At 37.2% G+C, this 22,831-nt stretch overlaps 1 protein-coding gene and 1 long non-coding RNA gene across 3 annotated transcripts in view; one reads left to right on the forward strand and one right to left on the reverse strand.

Annotated features, from left to right (window-relative positions):
- The window catches only part of LOC143905202 (uncharacterized), a 202,504-nt gene extending 197,386 nt beyond the window's left edge, over positions 1-5,118 (reverse strand). Inside the window, exons 1-4 of one of the 2 annotated variants that reach the window (XR_013259140.1) lie at positions 5,059-5,118; positions 4,155-4,438; positions 1,340-1,482; positions 1,090-1,136 (exon numbers count right to left, since the gene is read on the reverse strand). This is a non-coding gene — a long non-coding RNA (uncharacterized LOC143905202). Of the gene's footprint in view, positions 1-1,089; positions 1,137-1,339; positions 1,483-3,628; positions 3,788-4,154; positions 4,439-5,058 lie in introns of those variants that run through there. The other variant, XR_013259141.1, reaches the window with a different exon arrangement.
- A 110-nt stretch (positions 5,119-5,228) lies between these two features.
- Positions 5,229-22,831, forward strand: part of Timeout (circadian regulator timeout) — a 102,751-nt gene continuing 85,148 nt past the window's right edge. Inside the window, exons 1-15 of the mRNA XM_077420429.1 lie at positions 5,229-5,605; positions 5,990-6,220; positions 6,308-6,461; positions 6,576-6,756; positions 6,829-6,960; positions 7,057-7,152; positions 7,278-7,441; positions 9,394-9,511; positions 9,656-9,918; positions 10,512-10,644; positions 11,013-11,167; positions 12,141-12,274; positions 12,370-12,523; positions 12,645-12,725; positions 18,399-18,496. Of these exons, the coding sequence (XP_077276555.1) occupies positions 6,127-6,220; positions 6,308-6,461; positions 6,576-6,756; positions 6,829-6,960; positions 7,057-7,152; positions 7,278-7,441; positions 9,394-9,511; positions 9,656-9,918; positions 10,512-10,644; positions 11,013-11,167; positions 12,141-12,274; positions 12,370-12,523; positions 12,645-12,725; positions 18,399-18,496 (1,957 nt within the window). The 5' untranslated portion in view covers positions 5,229-5,605; positions 5,990-6,126. The remainder of the gene's footprint in view (positions 5,606-5,989; positions 6,221-6,307; positions 6,462-6,575; positions 6,757-6,828; positions 6,961-7,056; positions 7,153-7,277; positions 7,442-9,393; positions 9,512-9,655; positions 9,919-10,511; positions 10,645-11,012; positions 11,168-12,140; positions 12,275-12,369; positions 12,524-12,644; positions 12,726-18,398; positions 18,497-22,831) is intronic.

Consider the following 22,831-nt stretch of genomic DNA (forward strand, 5'->3'; position numbering starts at 1 on the left):
CGTGCCAACGGCTCACGAACCGAACATTGCGAATTTATCGCAGGAAAAATCAATCTTGTTCTCGGCGACTTTTCATGAGCGATAAACTAATGATATATAAACAAAACTAAACAAAAAAATAAAATCCCGGAAGGAGAGCGACAAGTTTTTATAGTATCCGAACTAACAAAACAGACAGAATTAAAAATAAGAAAATTTGAAAATCGTACAGAGTTAATACAGAGTTAAAATCTAAATACGGAATGTCCTACGTATACCGTAAATTGGGAATCCTGTACATTACCATAAATTATGCAGCAATTACCCTTGTCATATCTTGCCAAAGAGCAACGTCACACAAAAGTATTGTAGGTATGCATGCATTAGCATCGTATACTGCCTCTAACGAACGGAAATAATTATTGATAAAGATGATTCGTCTGCTTCGTATAGAAAGTAGAAAAATCAAATAATCAAGAATTTAATTTCTACCGTTTAATCCGTTTGTCCGCGACGATTTGATTCACACACCCGACTGCTTTTAAGCCGATTTCCGGAATAAATCCCTTTAATTAAAAGTTTCATTAATAATTGGAAACCTTAATTGAAAGTCATATTTAGCATGATATAAGTGTCGAGTAGCACCAAATTGATTGGTAGGCAAATAAGATTTTTCGCCATACGATTTCCCAATTATTCAGCGTAATAGACACGTCTACTTCTCATCACAAATTTGTGACAATATAACGTTTAAATAAAGACTGTTGTTATTTATTCTAATACGTTAAATTACTATGCTTGCTATGCTGCATTTAACAATGATTTAATATATTATTTAAAATATAACAAATATCTCTCTCTCTCTCTCTCTCTCTCTCTCTCTCTCTCTCTCTAATGTACAACAGGATTCCCAATTTACGGTATACATAGGACATTCCGTGTACGATTTTCAAATTTTCTTATTTTTAATTTTGTCTGTTTTGTTAGTTCGAATATTCTCTCTTTCTCTATGCAAAGTGACAAAAACATAAGAGTATAAGGCAGTGATGTCTAAAGATTCTACTAATCCATTGCCTTGACATGCGACATTGAAATGAAAAAATAACTTACCGGTCGATGCGCAACAGCGGAGTTGTAAGTTGTAACCCTGCGTTGATCTGTAACATATAAATATATTTTTACATTAAAACAGTGTGCGAAATAATTAATACTTGAAGTAATTAATTTTATCGCGTTAAACCTCGAACGAGTACTGACAATGAGTATCACACGTATAATAGGCGAATCAAGTGGCGCTTGAGAAAGTGACGGAATCCGCCACAGAGGAGGAAAATATAATAAACGAATAACAATTACTCACCCCACGGTTGCTCCGTCGTCGCTCGATGCCTCCCAGGCCTCCTCCTCCTCTCCTCGATCTCCCCAGGTCCTTCTCCGTTGATCCGTTGATGCATCTCCGTAGGCGCACTCACGACGCGGTTCACGTGCGAACTGCAGCGATTTCTGTTTAAATTAAACGAAAAATAATTAATTCTCTTGCGCAAAAAAATCAATGGTGTAAATGCGCTTTCGCTGGAATTTTCACGGAGTGACCCATTGTATCAAGAACTGTTTCAAAGACGGCCGGTGCAACAAACTCTCTCGAGTTTGCCTTTTAGGAAATCGCAAGGAGTACTCGAGATCGTAATTTATAGCGCGGAACGCAATCGCTTTATTTCGGCTTGACTAAATCTGCCGCTTCAAACTCGCCTCGTCCGCCAGTTATGTTTACGCGCGACAGAACTTACAAAACTTAACTGAATTAACTAGTTAACAAGTAGATTACGCACACGACATTTAGCTGCCAACTTCGTGAGCCCGACAGACTTACAGTTTTCCGTATCGAAGTATGAAGTAACCCGTGAAATTTGCCGTAAATTAGAAGCGAAACTATCGTCCCGTTATACCCGTCTAAAGAGCATAGGGTCTGATTAATTTTGCATTAACCTCTGCCGTTAGTACGTTCTAATTGAATCCATGACGGAACAGGCTATATTCCCGCGTTAACCCTGAAGCACGCACGCTGACGTATTCTTCCATCCTGCATCCCGGAGAAGATTGCGCGTATATTTCATTTTCACATCTCGTTTATTCGCTTTAGAAAAGATTGAAAAATTTTACTATTTCTCTCTTTCCCATTCGGAAGAGACTGGTCTTGTTTGAAAAACAATACATCTAAATTAAAATATTATTTATTAAATAAAAAATATCGCGGAAACATATGAAATTCCCAACTATTGAACGCGAGATATTTTCGTCTCGCGGCTAAACTAATACGTATATGTACTCCGTACACGTACGCGGTTGCAGGAAATATAATTTATTTTACGATTTTATTTAATTATTACCATAGCCGCACCATGTTTTATAATATAGGCAGTAGTATAAATCATCAACAATTTCACAATTGCCAGCACACGACGAATATTATTGGTACGCGCGGCGGTGCCTATGAAAAAGCCATCCCTTTATAATATTTTCGCGTTACGTATTTTTCATAAAAAATCGAAAATAATTTTTTAAAAATATTCCGCAAAAGGGAAATTCTTGATCCACGTGCGCTATATGTAAACAACCATTACAAAAGAAACAGGTTTAATTAATTCTAGTCCCAAATTGATTATTTCTCCATTGTTAACATACATTTTCCATTCTATTTGGTATAATGGTTGAATAACGGTTGAATAATGGATCTGCCATAAATAATATCGACAAAATATGACGTAAATTTTTTATAGCGAGAAAAAATTTGTATCAAATTTTCACAGGAACAACAATTCTTGATACAATTCAATTTGCAATTTTTTCGATGCATCGAGCGTTTATTTTAACGTGCAATAAATTTAGATCGTACAATCGAAATCTATAATCCAACATCCGTTGTTTCCTTTAATGAGAAATCATTCGCTATAGTATAGCTGAAATAAGCAATTGTGTTTACCGTTGAAACAATGCTCTTGACAAACAATAAATGGCTCGATTTTGTGTTTCATTCGTAAACCATCGCGCTATCGCCGTTATCGCTCATTAGCGTGACGCATATAAAAGCGGTTTGTCCGTTGCCGGCGCGCACGTAATTTTTGCGATAAATGTGTATCCGACTTGAAATTTTTGAATTCGCCGAGCATTAATATAACTCCATCAAAAATCGAAAGGGCTTGGCGATCAAACATCCCTGTTTACACGGCGAACCGCAAAACACGTCAGTTATTCCCGATTGTATTCTCCAACTTCAAAGGGAGCTGATTATAAAATCACGTCACATTATATTTATTTTCTTGCTATTTCAACGTATTTTGCTAATTTTTGGGCTCTCCCAGCTCAAAAAAGAGCTCGAAAAAGGGAGAGAGAAGATACAAATAAGTAATTAATAATAAATCTCAGTATTATTTAATTCTCGGTTTAATTAATTTAATCATATTACGACCACCAGGGTTTTACAAATATAAATAATCCCATGTGCACATAATTGCGAGCAAAAGCGTTCAAACGAAGCGGTCGCATGTCAGTTATTTTTTTTTTATACGCGATATACCGATCGACCGACCGAGAGAAAAATTCACGTCGCGGAATATTTTGTGTAAGGGTATACCGTATACCGTACGTTTACCTTTAACTCATATGATTCTCGTGTTTCTTTCACATTAGATATTATTACACGTGAATTAGATATCGCTTTCGCCGTGGAGTGGAGTCCGTTGCCCGCGCGGCAGACAACGAGAAAGAGGAAAAAATATGAAATCGCGCAGCGTGTCGACGCGCGTGTTAGCTATATACGCGGACGAATCGATTCGAAAAGAGCAGTGGCCGTCGGCCGACTGCGCTCGGGCCAATTTTCCGAGCGTCCCGGGCGCAAAAATCGTCGCGTGCGCGTCACAAAGCGCAAAACGTATGGAGCGTGCTGTCATAGAACACACTGACGCGGCGCTGACGAAATAAGCGGACAGGTGCGGACGACTGGCCGATAACCCGATGACCCGGATACCTTCGACGATATCGATTAGCCGTCGAATGTCCGTGCAGCCGCGACCATCAAAATGCGTCGGCACATCGTATCATCCCTCTTCTCCCGTCATTTTCTGACCGTGTCGTCCGCACCTCATCATCGTCCCTCTGCATTACTCGATCTCTCATACCTATATCCGACCTCGCCCGTCGCAGGTCGCCTCTCTCTCCTTGCTCGACCGCCTGTACGTATGTGTAAGGGTGTGGGGTGTGGGTGGCCGCGGGTCTGTGTCTGGCCGTCCCTCCTCGCCCCTGCCGGACGACGAAATTGGATTTATGGCTTTATTTTCCTCCTTTGCGGGCGACGTCTATCAGCAGATTGCTCGCCGAAAGCGCTGCTTCGCATTACGACGACATAATGGACGTCCTCGGGCTGATGACCCTCCGCGTCGCGAATGTGGCGTAATCGAAAAACCTAAACACAAAATGCGCGATAATAGACGCCTCCGTTATTTCTCTTTTCTTCTTTTTATGAGCCACGGTACGTTCGTCACGTCGAAAATTGAAATAGCCCTTTCGAAATTTGTACGCTGCGTTTATCTTTTCGGTTCGATCGCGATCTAAGATTTAAAAAAACTCCGCTGCCCGAATGCCCGAAGCCAATCGGCAAAAAAAATGGACTCTTCCTATTTGCGCTCGTAAAACGCAATTCGTCAAAATCTTCGTCGGTTCACGAGAGGACGAGATCTATCGACCTCTCCTTCCTGAATCGTTCATAAGTAATAACGTCAAACGCGCCGTATTCCGCGATATTGAACGCGAGATGCAATAGTTATTGGTTCCGGCGCACAAATCTGAAATGTTCGGCAAAGTGATTGAGCAAGCAAAGTGATTCTCCGGATTGCGCGCCATTTTGCGACGTTAAGAAAAAAAAACGATTGTAACGTACCGCGGCGCGTCGTGCATGTTTCACGCGTTTTCGAGCATATCTGCTTCTTCTCCTACCTCGCGCCAATCGTACATTATGCCTGCCTTGTTTCAATCGCGAAAAGCGACAAAATGATATGCCGAGCAACGAGACAAACCATGATTTACCTTCGAATACCTCCGAAGGCTCCAAACGCTTCGCCGCATCGTTCGACTGCAAGCAGTGCAAGTGCAAGTGCTAGTTGCTAGTGCAAAGTGCAAGCCCGCGAACCGCCGCGCCGCCGCGCCGAGACCGGTCTGAACCGAACCGCGGCGGAGAGAGCCGAGCGCGGCCGACCGCCCGGCCAAGTCCGCTCGGAGCTCGGTTTGCCTTTGCCGAAATGCCCGGAATGCCGAGTTCGCGGGTTCGCGCGCTTTTCTCACCTGTTGCGTTTGACGGTACGACGGTACGCGCGTACCATTGTTTCGGTTTTCTCGGAGAAGCGCGAAAGTCAGTGACAGCTTAACGCCTTTCGTCACGCGTCTCGTACCGGTCGTTTCGAGCGTGCGTCTCGTTGCGAGAAGTGCGGAGTGCTTGATTCACGCGCGCGACATACCTTCTCTTCTCCGGCGTGAGACATAACCTCGAACCTCGAACGCGATGTAGTGCGGGACCGTCGTCGTCGTCGCCGGTGTTGGATATTTCGCAAAGTGTCGTTGTTAAGCTGATTTTTCGGTGAGTGTTCGAAGTAGAAATCATCTCGCTAACTCTGGCAGAAAGATACTTGGCTGTTGTCGGCGTGTCTTTTTGTCGAATAATGTTGTTAAAATAGTGTGTGTTTGACGGAATCAGTTACGATTTTTGTATTAATTTCCGAGACAAGTTATGAGACAAATACTACGTACGTTTACGCGAGCGTTCTGTAGTAATTTACGATAATTCCTTTGCGTAAACGGGATTTTGTAGTAACGATAATTTACTCCGCGTAAACGAGTGAATTATCGTAATTTACTACAGAAGTAACGCTCGCGTAAACGTAGTAAAGTTGAGAACATAAATTTAAACGAATCTTTGTTTATATTTCTGCATATTTATATTGGACTTTGTTATTTTTAACAGGGGGCTAACGAAATTAAAAGCGAAACGGATGTGCGCCATTATTCAGTAGTCAACTGCAGTCGTGTATATAAAAGTCATTGACAGTCTGAGAAATAAATATTGCACGCTGAAAATTTCGTGGTGCAAATTGTTTAAGCATGGCAGATTATCTCTCGGCTGAACTCACCGCCACTTGCGCTGTGATTGGATATTTTGATGGGACTACCTATCACTTGGACAAAAATTGCTTAGGTGAAGATTTAGCTTGATTTTATTTTAAAGTTAATATATTTAAATAGAGTAGAATAATATTTTACGGTGCAATCAATTTCTTGATAGATGTTGTAAAGGATCTCATTAGATATCTTAAGAGAGATGACGATACACACACTATAAGACGCTTTCTTGGGCAAACGAGATTACTCCAGACGGATCTTGTGAAGATTCTTGTACATCATGTTGAGAATATCGAACTTTGGGATGTCTTATTGCGGTATGTGTCACTGTGCGAGTAGAGTTGAATATATTGAATTGTATGGAACATTATGACTCACATACTTGATGTAAGGATACACTTACGTATCATTTATCTGTTTTTCTCTAATAGATTACTTATTAATTTGACAAGCTCTGCGTTTGTAATTTACAATGAACAAATACCAACTGAGAAGACGACGTATAGTTTGTATCAACAAATTGTTTCATATTTACAAGAGTATAAGGCAGCGTTAACCGATGAGAACGTGTGGATAGCGGTAGCTGGCCGTTTGGGGAATCTACTTAACATTGTAAGTTCTTTATGTTCTTCATGTCCTTGCGATTGATAGTTTACAGATTGTAAGATAATTTTTATTTTATAGGATAGTACAGAAAGAGGGGAAGAAAATGAGTTGACAATTGAAAGAATACTTGTTTTTATTAGAAATGTACTGCAAGTGCCACCTAATGATAATGATAAAAGAGCTGATAACGATGCTACTGTTCACGATGAGGTAAATTGCTACGTTAACATTAAGATAACGTGAAAAAAAATTTTTTTAATTATGTCGAATATTATTTTGAGTGACAGGTGGAATTTCTTTTTATAGATATTATTTGCATTTCATGCTTCAGGGATAGTGGACATTTTGTTGTTTATTGTCAGTAACAATAAGGAACAGCAATATCACATGCAAATTTTAGAGGTATGCAAAGCGTACTAGTTACAGTTATTTATTTTTTATATTTTTACATTTATATATATAAAATAATACTGTCATTAAGAACTTGTTTGTTACTCGTAAATAACAGTCTTATTTTTTTATACTAGATTATATCTTTAATGTTACGTGAGCAAAATGCAAGCTTATTGGCTGCATCTGGGTTGCAACGTAGTACCGCTGAAAGGGAAAATGACGAGGCTAGCCTCGTAGCCCTGCGACAAAAAGAACTGCGCGAAAAAATGGACAAAGTAAAAAAATACGCTGGATCGAGGTAAATCTATATATGTATTGTTATTTATTAATAAGAAAAGTTTATTAATTTATTGATGAAAAAGTGCAAATAATTGAATGTCCCAAAATTCGCACACATGATATGTACATTGCGATTTTTTTTGTGCCAGAAGGAACGTTTTTTTCCACTGGCAAAATTGCGTCCGAGTCCGAGCAGTAGTTTTTAAATGAGAGCAATTTAAAGCTAACTGTGCTTTAAGTTTTGCATGAATCAGGGGCGGTGCGCGCGTGTAGACAATTTTACTTTTTCTCTAAAAATTTTAGAATAACTGTACATGATATCTAGCACAGAAAATCGTATCGTGTATTCTCGAGTGCGCGAATTCCGGGATACTTTGTATACTATCTATAAAATAACGATAAAGACAAATTACATTTATTCGTCTTATGTGCTACAGCTATATATATTATATTTTTTAAAAATCGAGAGGAACAAACATTGTATAAATTAATTTTTCCAACGAATTTAAAATAATATCTTTGTATGATATAAAATTTAAAATACGATTGTTTAAAATTAATAGCGTTTATAGGAAATGCGCGTATTTGCTTGAAAATTCGGTCGCTCGAAAAAGATTCGCCCGAAATCAATGATTTCCGAATTAAAAATTAAAATCGCTCTTTGTGCTTAATTTGACTTATCTATCTGGTACTATCTGGTACAACGAAACGTGCTGTATCAGTATCTGTGTATTAATTCAGTTTTATTCATACGTTAGCTGTATTATCCGTACGTTTTTTACCGCGATACACGGGAGAATGGATTTAACCGTGGGTAGCTACCGCGTAATTACCGCTTTAATGAGCGGCCACAGCTAAAAGCCCGTGATTGTAAAAGTGGGATGACTAAAAGGTGCCGATTGCTACTTGACGGATGCCTTTGGGAGTTACCGCGGTGTGTTCGCGATGCGATATGCGTATAATGAATATGACCTAGTTTTTAAGGTAGGACCAGCCGTAGTATGAATAGAAGCTTTTATCCACTTGTTGGAGAGAAGCGAGCCGTATTCTTGTAACGAGCGCGTTCCAGAAGCCCGGGGATGCGCGCATCCACGTCTTTGCGAAAGGCTTTTTACGAGTTGAAAGGGACTGGATGTGCGGTGAAAAGATCCCTCCGCCTTCCGCGTGTTCTCTATCGATCGATGGAAAGATAATTTGATCGGAAAACGATAAAGCAGCGCCTAGCTGTGTCACGAACACAGATCTCTTTTTGATAGCAATAGTAAACATAGGAACAAAATTGGATAGCTGCGCCGTGTACGTGCTCTCCACATTATTTTTATTATTTTTATTTTATTTATTTCCATTTATTATTTCTACGTTACTTTTATATAGGAATTATAAGAATTCTACTATTGGAAATTATTACTCTTAAAAGTTGCAATGTTTCCATGTAGCTAAATGTAAATTAAAAGTTATCTGACGTTTATTTGGGAAAATACTTCTCATACGCTTCGATAAATAAACTTTTTGAGAAGTTAGTTATTTGTTTAAAAATATTTCGAGGAGACAGATGGAAGCGAGCTTTTCTCGTGAGAAAAAAGTAGGAGAAAGTAGGGTGCGCGTCTTCATCGTTTAGGAAACTATCTGCTGTTGACAGCTGCCTTCTATTCTATTGATTGAATCTTCGGGGCTCATGGCTGAAATTGGATTTGAATAATCAATTCTTTTTTTAGTAGCGGAGGGTCACGTTATTTTCACTTCTCAATTCACGCGTAGGAACGAAGGGAAAGGAAACGCGAGAATTAAATAAGAAATCCAATCTTTGCCCGAAACGTACATGCACATATCGTTCTCCCAATATCGTATATTGTATTTTAAGATACATTACGTTCGCACCGGTTCGCACCCTTGAAAAATTCAAGAATACATTTCGCTTTATGAATAAGTTCAATTATTATTAATATCCTGTTTTCATTCGATCTCAATTAGACACTCACGATTTGGCGGTACTTACGTTGTGCAGAATATGAAAGCAACCGGAGAAAATCAAATGATATGTCATAAACCGTACCAAAAGATAGAAGCATTGGAATTCGGTACAAATAAGGTAAATTTTGCAAGGGATATCTTTTTATTGCTTTCAAAAACGTCCGGGAATGTCGAAATAACTGCGATCGTATATTATGTTCCGTAAATTATACGAATAAATTTGACAAATATAATAATAGAAAGCACATGTCTTTTGTAACAGAAAAGAGTGAAGCGACGCAAAGATAAAGTGAGCCTGCAAGACACCAAGGAGGAGCGCACGTCTGCCCTCAGCGTGCGACTCTTTCTAAAAGAATTTTGCGTAGAATTTCTAAGCGGGGTTTACAATTCCGTGATGAAATTCACCAGATCTTGCTTCATCAACGACCCTCAGGGCCAAGCAGGGGAAACGGCTGTTTATCTATGGGCCTTGCGTTTCTTCATGGAGTTCAATCGACATTATAAGTTTCAAGTGAAATATGTAAGGTAAATCTTTACGCCTCAACTTTCTCATAGCGTCTACATTGTCGCATACCTCACCTAAAGAGAGCAGAAAGCGAGACAGTTTACGAACTCGTTTTACGCATCGTCGGTTTCTTTCGGATCTTGTCTAGAAAGAAAATTCTCCAGCGTCCGTCCGTACAGGCTAAATCATCTAACTTTACATCGTGGAATAATTTTTATGACGGTTGCAAATATGGAAATTATTAAATCGCCACTGTCCCACAGGATGTCTATATATTAATATTATTTTTCCAAGAAATAGCTTTTTTTTTTAATATAAAAATTTACTTTAGATTATAAAGTTAGGTATAATTGATCTTGTACATTTATACATTTCTCGTTTAAACAACGTATATTATATAGTTTGAATTTTGTTTACAATTCGTTATCTGTGCTATGCACCAATGCATATGATCCTCCATTTTTGTTGGATCAAATTTACTGATAGATTGTTTGACTAATATCGATTTTTTTTACAATCTAGACATATAGAAAATTCTATTTTTAGTTTATATACTTTGCACGAATTTAAAATTTTATTATTACTAATAAATGCATTATTTTATTTTATTTAGCGAAACTATATCCACACAAGTGTTTTATTTAGTTCAAAGACAAATGGAACAATATTATGAGATGATATTAGTTGACAAAAAGAGGATACCGCTTTGGTCTCGTAGATTGCATTTGGCATTAAAAGCATATCAGGTAGGACATTGTACGAAACGATAATTAACGTTGCGTGTGAGTGTTTAGAGAGAAGCTAACCCGACAGTTTCGTTATCGTTATATTGTCGTTGCGCAGCTTTTTTACCATGATATAATATCTGCGCAACGCAAATATAACGATAACGAAACTGTCGTTAAAGAGTGGCAGAATAGACCCCCACTGGTTTCCATGCATGTGTTTTACCGCGCGTTAATTTGCGCGTCAAACGCGCGTTTCAAAAAACCACGCATTTGATTGGCGTAACGTAACCTACGGGAGACGTATGTTTGACGCGCGTTATAATGAGCGGAAACGCGTACGTAACTGCGTGGAAACCGGGGTAACGAAAGTCTATCTCGTATTTTAGGAGTTTTTTAACACTCTTATGATAATGGATAAGAGCACAGATGATGGTGTTAAGGAATCCAGCAAGATAATTAAAAGCAATATCTTTTATGTCCCGGAATATCGGGAAACGATACTCTCTCAGCTTTTGTGCTTCGACGAGGCTAAAATGTCACGGTGAGTGAATAGAATTTTATCGTCATAATTACTACTGCGCACAGAATAAGCCGTGTAACTTTATCATCTTGATTACTTACATATAAATAAATTAGCTTTAAGAACTTTAAAAGAAAACGACTAATATATATAAAAAATATCAGAGGAAAAAGATAAGACAATCGCGCCTTTTATTCTTTCTATAAATTAATCGTTTGTTTCGTCAGTCGATCCCTTTTTAAATCAGCAAAATAAGTCGCTAATCCTTCGCGAATCCCTTGCGAATTCTTGGCGAATTTTTAGCAGGCTGTAGTAACGTAATGCAGGATGCAGGTATCGCAAAAAGTTATGCGACGCGTCGTCCTACGCCGAACACGTCTGTACCGGGCGAATCCGCGTCGCGGAGAGAGGAGAGAGGAGAAAGAGAGAACTCTTTACCGAAAGTTTTATCTACCGCAGACAGATTGATTCACTTTCGGATCAATCGATTCGACCAGCCAGGAAGCCACTCCGGCTCCGCTCCGATGCCGTTCCTTTTCGACTATTTCTCTTCTTCGGCAGCTGGTCTCGGTAGCTCTCGCACCCACCCGGTTTCTTCCTCCCTTCTACGGATCCTCGGCGGAATAAACAACTTTTATCGACCTTCCGGCCGGCGAAATGGGAAAAGGCAGTGGGCGTTCAACTTGCTACGAGTTTGACGGGTTTTGCGCGGATTTCCACGATGGAAATGTAAGGGCGGCGCGACGTATACCGCAATACCACGTTGCTACTATACTTTGACGTTACGGGGACGCTGACGAAAACAGGACGACGGTTCCGTCAAACTTTGGCTTTGATGGCGGTAGCGCACGTTGCCGGAACTAAATTGACAAATTAATGCGCGAGTAGCGGGATTGAATTAATTTCTTGTCACAGGAAGGAAGGAAGGCGGTTTAAGTTTACCGATTTAAGTTCAGCTTAAAACATTGTAGTTACATATACGCTTATCTTTCAGGCAGTACTTACTGGATCTTATAACGACTGTTCACATATTTCTAAAAATGCTTGAACACTTCTGCCAGAAAGGCCAACGGCATCTCATAGTCCAAAATGTAAAGGCAAAGAGAAGAAAGATTAAAAAGGGAAAAAGTAAGATTTATTTGTGTATTGGCTGTGTTGAAGAATTTAAAGTAATATAAAATTAAATTTGATATGCACAAAATTGTTCAATTTTTTTTAACCAGAACCTACTGAGAAAAACGTAACTCCTGCGGCTCCTACTTTGGAGGAACGTTGGGACATTGTCAGTCCCGAATTATCTGCCGTTATGCGCGATGCTGTTATACCTGTAGTGGTGCCGTTTGATGCAACCTTAGACACGCCTATCGACGATCAAAAGTATGTGTTAGCATTGTGATGGTTAAGCAGAATAATATTTACTATTTATTATTAATGTTTGTTGAGAAATGATATAACGTATATCTTTATGTTTTACGGTTTTTTTTGTCTTGATTTGTAGAACAGACGCCATGAAGAGAATTCAGAAATTAATGCGACAGAGGAATTTGGAACAGGCAGTTGGTCTTCTACGTGCAGCAAGGTAAGAAATTTGTTTATTTTGAGAAGCGATTCATGGAAAGTAACTTGTTACCATGAAACTCGTTGTACTCGAGCTATGGCAACGTTGTTGTTTATTTTGAGAATCAGTTTTGCATTTAAACCGTCCTCGTGCAATGCGACAAATGAGTGGTTAGGTTTTAGGTTGTAATTTTTTTGTTACTTTACTGTTACTAACTGAAATATATGCGAGAAATTATAGCTTGTAATAAAACTTTTTGTATAATTTCTCGCTTATATAATATCGTAATTTAATGTACCGGGCGATAAATATGTAAATTATCATGCAAATCGATTCGGTCACGATAAAAGATAGTTCTTGTTTCTTGTGTCCGATGGTTTGGAATTTCGCAGCGTTTAATTTTTAATTCACACTATTTTTTAACATAAAATTAATAAAAAGATAGCTCTGCCTTCTCTATATATTTGCAATGCTTATATTTTTATAATGAAATTTAATATTTTTCAATAACAAAAGGCAATTTTGAGGTAAGTCAATTAATTACGGGAGTTGTGCGGGCTTTGTTTTGCCAAACAAAGGTGTTCATTACGTTAGGGTTAGAGGGTCAGTAAGACCGTGGAATTTATTCACGTAAATTTGATAAATGAATTTTTGATTCTTTGTGCTAAAGCGTATATGGTATGTACGAAGTGATATAAATAATAACATAATCCCCTCACGTGATAAATAATAATATAATTTTCAACACATACATATAACAAAGTTATCGGTTGATTTATTCTCTATTCTATTCATATAGTATTTATATATGTAATCATACATGATACATAATTATACTTATCAGACAAAATTCGCGATTTTATCATCGTCATTATTTCCATTTAAAAAATTAATTTTTTATAAACGTCGGCAAAAAAACGAGTAAAACTTACCGTCTCGCGATTTTTCATTAAGCTTGATCGTAATATATTAATTACGCTTATTGAGCTGTTTGAGATTTTTTCGGCTTTGTGCACCGACCAGACACACGGCCAATTAACTGGCGAAAAGCCAAGCGTTTGCACTGCCGCAGATATTTACATTACATTAAATCTGAAAGGGATCTGCCGCGCTCTTGTAACGCGTCGGTATACATCGGTTCACCGGGGTGAACCGGTACCCAACCAACTCTTTGAAGTGTTCCAGCTCTAAATGTGCCTATGAGTCATGTCCCTCCGCCAACTTGTTTCTGCGTTCCACCTCGCCAACCCTTCTTGCTCTAAGGCTTAGTCGCCGCTTCGATGCTTTCCGCAAGATTTGATATACCCCTTGCTGATAAACTCTGTCGATGTGTAAACAGATTATTTACGCGGCTTGTCTCAAAGCATTTTCATTTTCACCTTTTCGCTAAACGCAAACGTGTATACAGATAGCGAATGTCTTAAGTCTTAAGTCATTTCTCTTATACAGAATGATTCGACAAATACGATCGGAGAGTTGAAACTACCTTGCTGAATTCATTCAAGTCAGTGATATTTAAAAATAGTTGCATCGTTGCATCGTTGCATTAAGACGCCGGTTTCAACTGAGGACACTGGATACGAGATGCTGTACCATTAATCTTTAACTTTATTAGTTTTATCAGATTGGAGTGCCGTGATATAACCGCGGGGATAAAAGTCGGTTTTACCGTCGCCGCTTTTCTCTATCATAAAGCTATGAAATTATAGTCCTTTCCGCGATTTTTCTTTACGCCGTATCATCGCTGTGAACTACTTCGGGAGATTGTACGTAATATTCCACCGTCCATTTTATGGGGGGTAATGTTTACTATGGCCGGCACACAATGGAAGTCTGCAGGACCATGCCGACCTTGTGCACACAAGGGGATAAAAGTAGCAGACTGTTGACTACGCCGTATATATAGATTACTCCTAGGCGCAGACAATATTGTTAATAAGGCATTATACGCGCGGTAATACGTAGGTATGTAAGACAAATAATGTAATACCTTCTATTCTCTTCGTGTACACGTCTTCGTTTCTCGGTTACGGGTAGTGCTTCTGGTAATCGTGTTTCGTTTGCCTAGCAAATACTCCGTCGTCTGGCTACCGGTTTTAGTTCTCTAATTTTCCATTTGCACCGTCTGTGACCCTCCTACCAATACAGTGATTTTAACTTAAGAATTGCGTATAAGATGATTACGGCGAAAAAAAATCTGCGTCGATTTAACATCTTCTCTTTATTTCTAAATAATTCGCAGTGCAGTAATGATTACATTGTTTGCGAAGCGCCAGTTTGAAATTTCTCTTCTCTATGTATTTTAGGATATTGTGATTAATATATACGTAGAAGCAAAATCTAGTTTATTCAAGAACATTGGAAGTACTTATTTTTAGGATAACTTTATCTTCTTGCGTACAACCAGGACAATAGAAAAAAAAAATATCTGCAATTTTTAAAGAGAAATTCCTAAAAGTATGACAGTGTCAATATATATTGAAGAGTCTTTCTGTGTGACAATTTAATATCCGAGTCCAAAGGCTGATTCATCATTTTGAGTCTTTGCCAAGCATGAAAATGGACGTGTCGAAATTATCTATTTCATGTCTGGCAAAGCGGTATCGGCTTGTATGTCGGAACGCTGAGTCGGGGGACGACGACGACGACGACGACGACGACGGGCACGGCGCGTCTGAGAGATTCCATTGTCGCGGAACTTCAAATCGAGGGATAATGGGGATTGTATGCTGCTGAATTTCTATTCAGGCAGCCAGCAGCCAGCAGTAGCGTCGTACGAGCCACTTCTTTCGCTTCGGGGACAGTACCCTTCTTTTACTTTCTCTCCCTTGCGTCGGCTTATTGGATTCATCTTCAGCGGAGAGAATTTCGGAAAGCTTTCGAAAGTGGACCAGGCTCTCTTGACCCGCGAACCTAAAACGCGCTATACAGCGCGAATCGCGACTAGCGTACGGAAGACTAGATTTCTTATCCAAATGGCAGATATGAGAATACCGAGGTTAAGAATAAACATCTTTTTATAAATTAAATTTTGATGATGCAAATCAGTAACAAGAAAATAATTTCTTTAATTTCAAGTAGATTAGCTGAGGATTGAAGTTTTTATTATTATACACAAAGGCTTCGTTTAATTTAATAATATATTTAATAGAACTCTATAATGAAAATATCGCGGCTACATATTCGACACTTTATAATGATTGTTGTCACAGATTTTAACTTGGTTTTTGATGTTTTATACACGCTACAGTAACTCATCTAACGTATATTGCATGGATTACGTGTCTGCTCGCGTGTAAACGTGGATGGATCATGTCACCGGACTTGATTTCAGTTCGAGTTGTATATTGTAGGACGTACGGATGTGCCGCGTGTATACGCATAAAACGAAACATACGTTCTATGTGCATACGTATCCGCGTTAGAACCGTCCATACGCTTCGCTTTTATATGGTACAATTGCAACTAAGTGCGATTTCATGTCAAGTGACCAAATCCAATTCTCCGGATTTTAATGCGACTCCGGCGCTATTAGAACCGAGTAAAGTAGGGAGCGATTTTCATTATCAATCGCGCGGTGCTGTGACAATGAAAGGAAGAAGAAAAGATTTTTATCGCCATTGTTATTTTTACGGCTAAAAGCTATGATTACATTGCAAAAGCAATGATAAAGAAGTCCATCTTATATTATTATAATTTTTATTATACCCTTTATACTCTTTATACTTTACGATTCCTTCTTTTTCTTTGGTTTGAATATTATGCGAATATTATGCTTAATCGTCCATAAAATCAGAATTAAATCGTCATTTCTTTTAGCTGTAAATTTTTGTAGTTTATGAATTAAAGATTATCTTCACAAATATGACAAGTTAAAAAAATCTCAAAATGTAATTATATATACGTGATTTGATGTATTTTTGTTTTTTTAAATTGAAATTGAGTAATAATTTTGATAATTTACCGCAAAAATCTGACAAGAAAACAATTTTCAGTTATTAAAATAAAATTTTATGTAAAAAACAAGTTTGAATTTACATGGCAACGCAAAGTTCTTTTTTTTATGTGTATATTTTTTTTAAAGCTATTTTATCTTTTTATAAATGATTACAACTGTAGCAGATATTTTTAAAACATTTAAAACGAATGAAGTGATGTTTGAGATCCATCCCGTCATGTAATGTAAGGTTAAAAGTGTTCTACCATTAGCTACACCTTTCTTCGGGGCGTTCCTGAAGACGTGACTTTACCTTTGCTTCCTAGTCACGTTCGCACATGACCATCTGTTCTCTTTTTTCTGAATTCTCATAAAGTATATAGGGTGTCTCAGACCCAACTAAGCCAGCTTTCATCTATCTTAAATGTAAATTTTTTTAAACAAAAGTGTGTTGAGGGGCCAATAACTTGTAAATTATGAGGGATCGGAAATAAGTACTAAGAAAATCATATACGAATAAGTAAAGTTAAATAATCTTTTATACATAAAATAAAGTTTTTTATTAATTATTAATTTTTTTTAAATATATGAAGTCATATAATTAAATTTTGCAAACTTTGTGGTTGCTTTTTGCAAAAAAGTTTTGAATCGCGAACGTACATCGTGATAAATGTTAACGATAAATTGGACGAAATTTAAATATGTAAATTGAAGCTTACTTTTTTGCTATTCTCATCTTCGAAAGTCTTTCTTCCCTCTTACTTATTTCTTCGTCTAACGGCAGCGGTGGCACTTTTCGCTTTGTGACCCTAAGATACACAGATACTTTGTAAAGGAGATGCATGTGTGTCAGTATCAACGGTAGCGTAGGTAGGTAGGTGGGTCGACGAAGAATGAGGGCTGGGTGTGAGCACTTGACGCAAGGAGTCCGATGTTGGTGTAGATCGTGGTAAGGCTCTCATGCTCAAAGGAACCTTCTACGAGACTCATTGAGTTTGCCACTCGGACTTCTCATCGCGTCGCTGCACTGCACTCTACCGAATTTTTCTTAGTATAACTTGAGATAATAAACTTGTTTTATTTAATCACATCGATCTTATTAACATAGCATGAACTTATTATTTCATACGTTAATTATATGATTAGAAATCAATTTTATATGATTCATTGAAACTCCCGATGATATCGTAATTTAAGAAGAGTATTATAACTTGAAATATTGTTTTACAAAAAATTTTGCTTGATTTTACGCAGTTGAAAATTGTAATTTAGTTTTTAAAAATTTACGTTTTTTTTGTAAGTTTTTTATGAATACGATATTGCAAAATAGCTAATTTCTTATCTCGCACGGTCCACTCTTGCGGAAAAATACTATAGAAAGATTAAGGTAGTTGCGAAAAAAATACATGAAACTACAGTAAATATTGCAGTAATTGTTATAGTTTTGTGTGTTTTTTCACAACTATAGTAGTTTTTTCCATAAAAGCACAACAAAAAGATTTAACTATAAATAATAGAATATTTGGTATATAATATATTAAACTTTGCAGCCTTATGAAATATGAGTTTTGTGTAGTTTGTAATAAGTTGTATATATGAGAATGTTATATTGCTCTTTGCTTACGATGGCGTAACATTATTATACTATTAAGTTGCTGTTGCTAGGCTTTTCTTATGTTATAATCATTAATATTACTATATATATCATTAATATCATTATACTTCACGGATATTAAAAATAGGAATATATGTTACAGAGAAATCTGGCCCGAGAATGACTGCTTCGGAATAGTGGACATACTTCCCGAGGAAGAATTCCTAGCTCTTCGTGAGATCTTTTTTGCAGATCTGGGTGGTGAGTGATTTTATTTTTAATTTTATATCCGTGGTGATTAAGGGGTAACGCCACTCTAGCGCCCCCTAATTTTGACAATTTTTTATTGGAATATAGTTTAGTTTTATATAAGATTAGCTCGGGAAGTACATACGGAAATTAAAAAATATCATTTCTTGTAAAAATGGTGCACGTTTGAACAAAACGTTTCATTGTTTAAAAATGAAAGAGAAAAGCCAGCGGATATATTTCACATGAATATCTCCCAAGGTATGCTTGAACAAGAATGGTAAAGATAAAATATCTACCGTCAATGAAGAAAGGGAAAAGGAGAACGAGCGACAGGGGAAGGAATGATGAAATGAATGAACTCGTTGAGTACCGCTTTTGCATATTAATGGTTACACGTCGTAAATAAGGACTTGTAAATAAGGAAAGTTATTATGGCAGTACGAACTCGATGAGTGGGACCAGTGAAAAGATCTACCCGGCGAGTGTTCGGTATATTTGCAAAATGTGGGAAATCACGTGAGCATCCTCATCCTACTCGTACGCATTTTTATAAATGGAAAAAGATTTTACGCGAGGTGAAGATAATGGAGGAGTGCTCCAGACGTACTCATGTCGTAAAATAAAACAGTCTAGATGTCGGCGCTGATGTTTTATATAAAACACTCTCGGTGAATACTATACAACGAGTGTGGTGCGTTGGCAGGATATAAAGAGAGAGATTAACATTTAACGACTTTGTCGGCCCGTTGCCATCTATAGAATGAGGTGCACATGACAGTATTGTCACCATTGTCATGTCGTAAGTTGTGGAATTCAACGCAACAGATCGTAATTTATGCGATCATAAACGTTCTTTATTACACTGACATTCGTGGCGAGGTTAATATAAACGTACGATAGACGGAAGTCGAACGCGTAGTGTATAACGAGTCATTATTAATATGTTCGTAACGGATAAATATCTAATCGATAATTATATAATATACACAAATATTTAAAAAATTTAAGGAAAATTTCACAATTTAAAAAAAAATTTTAAAATATCCGTTTTAATCTTGATTATAAATTTGATTAGAAATTCCATAATTTTTACTTAAATTGCCTTCTAAAATTTTTATTATAAAAAAGATTGCCAATCTGTCGCGCTTTGCATATTATATATTTTTAATTTGTATATAATGTTTAATAGCAATGGCTACTTTTGTAGAAAAAATTGTTTACGTTGTAAATTAAACAAAAAGAAATTTACAAAACAGAACAATTATCTTTTCTCATTAAAGTAAGCTCTTGTTTGTAAAAGCGTAACATTAAAATTAAAAGATTCGAAATATCTATGGCAGCTATTATTGTGGTGGTAATGAACAGAGATAAATACGTGGCGAGCTCGGATCGTCGCGAAATCTCGGTACTGAATAGCGTAGTTATTCACACATAAATTAGGCGCGTGAAATGAATACCAACGGCGCGTTTAATTAAATTTGTGTCGTGATATATGCGCCAGTTATTACAAATCGTCTCTGCAAGGGTAACGCGCCTCAAATAAATGAATTCATGTATTTAATATATCTTTCTTTTCTTCTGATGCTTTGTTAACAGAAATAATGCAAAAAAATGCACGAATATTATTAAATCTTTCGTGTATGTTCATGTTTTTCTTCCAAAATGTTGGGTAAACTTTATAATTCAATAAATCAGCAGTCGTAACGAACTCTTCTTCGTAAAGGAAGGAAAACAGCTCATTACTTCCATGCTTTAACTTAATAACAGACTTTGCTCTTTATAATTAGGAGGACGCAAAGCAGGAGCTACTCTTTTCTCACAGGGTTATGTATGCAGAGAGGATATAAGTCTCTCGATAGAGTGAAGTTGTACTGGCAATCCTCAGGAGAGCAAAAAGTGCTAACGACCCGCGTTTTCAAAGTACTAAGTTTTAAATCCATTTTGGACGAGTCGCTGGTCAATACATGACGTTTCGTTTCCTTATCCGGTTTAAAAAAAAATCCGCATATTACTGCCAATTTTATTTTGATAGTCTTAAGAACAGCACTGAGAAGCGCTCAAGGGGTAACGCCACTCTAGCGCCCCTAATTTTGACAATTTTTTATGGGAATATAGTGGAATACAAAATCTGTTTAAAGTTTAAAGTAAAAGCAATTTATTAGTAATCTTCAGTCTTCTTTTGTAAATTTATAAAAGCTTGCTATATGCATTTGTCATTAATTTAGTTTGACATTCCATCATGACTTTATCAGCCTTAAATGATAATTTATATTTGTATTTGGTAGCAAGTTCCATTTGGTCTTAAGAGTTGTTTGATTTTGCTTGTAATATTTCCTCCTTCTACTTTTCCCAGACTCATGATTTGACATGAGTACTTATCTCTTCCTGTTGGTTATTTATATTTCAGTCAGATTTTTATGTTGGTTTTCTCTTTCTTTCTTTTAATGAATTCAATTTATTAGGTTCTATAGGATTTATCAGCCTTCAAATGATGATTTAATTATAGTTGATTTCTGAGGTCAAATTTATTCCTCTGTTTAAAAGCGTTTATTGCACATACTTTAAAGTGTGTTCACAATTTTTTTCAATTCTTTTTTTACAAAATGGCTGCGCCAGAGCTCAGCAAAGGAAGCCGGAAGTGTTCTACGGCCGGAAAGATTTCTCCTCCAATTTTTGACCTGAAAACAAAAACCCCAAAATTTTTTAGTTTTATATAAGATTAGCTCGGGAAGTACATACGGAAATTAAAAAATATTATTTTTTGTAAAAATGGTGCACGTTTGAACAAAATTTTTTATTTTTAAACAATGTTTGAAACTTTTTTTTCTGTAAACAAATGATTGTCAAGAAGGGCAAGATCTTATTTTTTATTCATTTTTTTCAAGTGCACTTTAGGGCATTGCAACAGCGTTTTCAGACAAATAGCTCACTCACATAAATAGCTAATGTTAAAAATTGAGGATTTCCGAAATATGATGATTATTTCAGAGATTAAATGCGCCAAAGAATAATTTATTTTAAGCTCGTCAAAGCACTCGTGGAGATAAAATCTAGCTTGCTAAGTCTCCCGAAAGTCTTATCTTTTCACTTAATTCTATCCAGTGATACATACTACGTACAAAAATATCGCATTTGATATTATAATGATAATCGCATCTGTCGACATGAGCGATTCGACGTAGCAACAAAAGAAAGTATCTGTAAATGGAGACAAGTATATTTCGGTGTCTGGTGCGCTGTATGGATTTTGTCGCCGGGAAGTGGAATCAGTCGATCCGAATGCTTTGGTTTTGTCGATTGAAGTTGTTTTTTCGCTTCAGCTGCATCGGCACACACTTTATGCCGGATGGCTATACCTCGCGACTCAATCGTATCCCGATGGCTTTGCATACGCAGTAGGTACATAATAGAGTATCTGTTTCACGTTGATAAAGCACACCGCGGAAATTGGCGGGTGATTCGTGAGACAAGCTTACTGCACTTCGCAGGAAAATACGAAATTTAGAGAATACGTTTAATCTGTATAATACATGCACACAATTGTTTAGTTATTGTTATCGTAATTTCTTTATATTGATTCCGTTATATATCAATTTCAGCTTACTATGATCGTGAAGTCTTGCCATGAAAGTTCTATTCTTTGTCTCTAAATGCTGCGTGAGAGAGATAGACGAAATAATGACAAAATATCTGAAAAATTTTATCATAGTGGCTTTATATGTTCAGGTGATAACTTGGAAATCAAATGCTTTTTTGGAACAAACTGTCTCTTAAACTTATTAATGATTCGAGAAGAAAATAGCTTTACGATAACTTCGTAGAAAGGAGGTCAGAGAGGTCAGATCGAGAGAAGAACAAACGATTATTTGTCATCCGTGACAGGGATACTTCATCAACAGCATTTATAAATAATCGCGATCAATATCGGAGGGGTTTCGTAGCATACCGGAAGGCTTTATTTATTCATGTCTGTCTGCGAGTAGAACGGCACTGCTGCCATGTATAAAGTATACGTTTCATCGACTTGCTTGGTACGAAGTATGAGAATAGGGAGTAGAGGAAGATGTGCTGTACTTTGGCACGATTTTTCTTTTCTCCTCGCTCGATTCCAACTTGTTAGACCGAATGGGTGATGGATGCTCGCGTGTAGTTAGCTCATGTGTTCTTTTCTCCTCGAAGTCGAAGGTTTGATGAATGAAGGTTGAATTGTGAAAAGTCTTGGTGGAACGTTTGAAGCACAGCGACGAAATTTGCATGCTACCGTTGTACGAGCGATCCTTCCTTTGTGTCTATTCTATTTGTACACGTCTAGTTAACTAACGTATTTTATCAAGGATTTTGAAT

This window comes from Temnothorax americanus, unplaced genomic scaffold, assembly GCF_048541705.1.
Source record: "Temnothorax americanus isolate GAGA-0224 unplaced genomic scaffold, ASM4854170v1 Scaffold6, whole genome shotgun sequence".
In the NCBI taxonomy this organism is placed as follows: domain Eukaryota; kingdom Metazoa; phylum Arthropoda; class Insecta; order Hymenoptera; family Formicidae; genus Temnothorax; species Temnothorax americanus.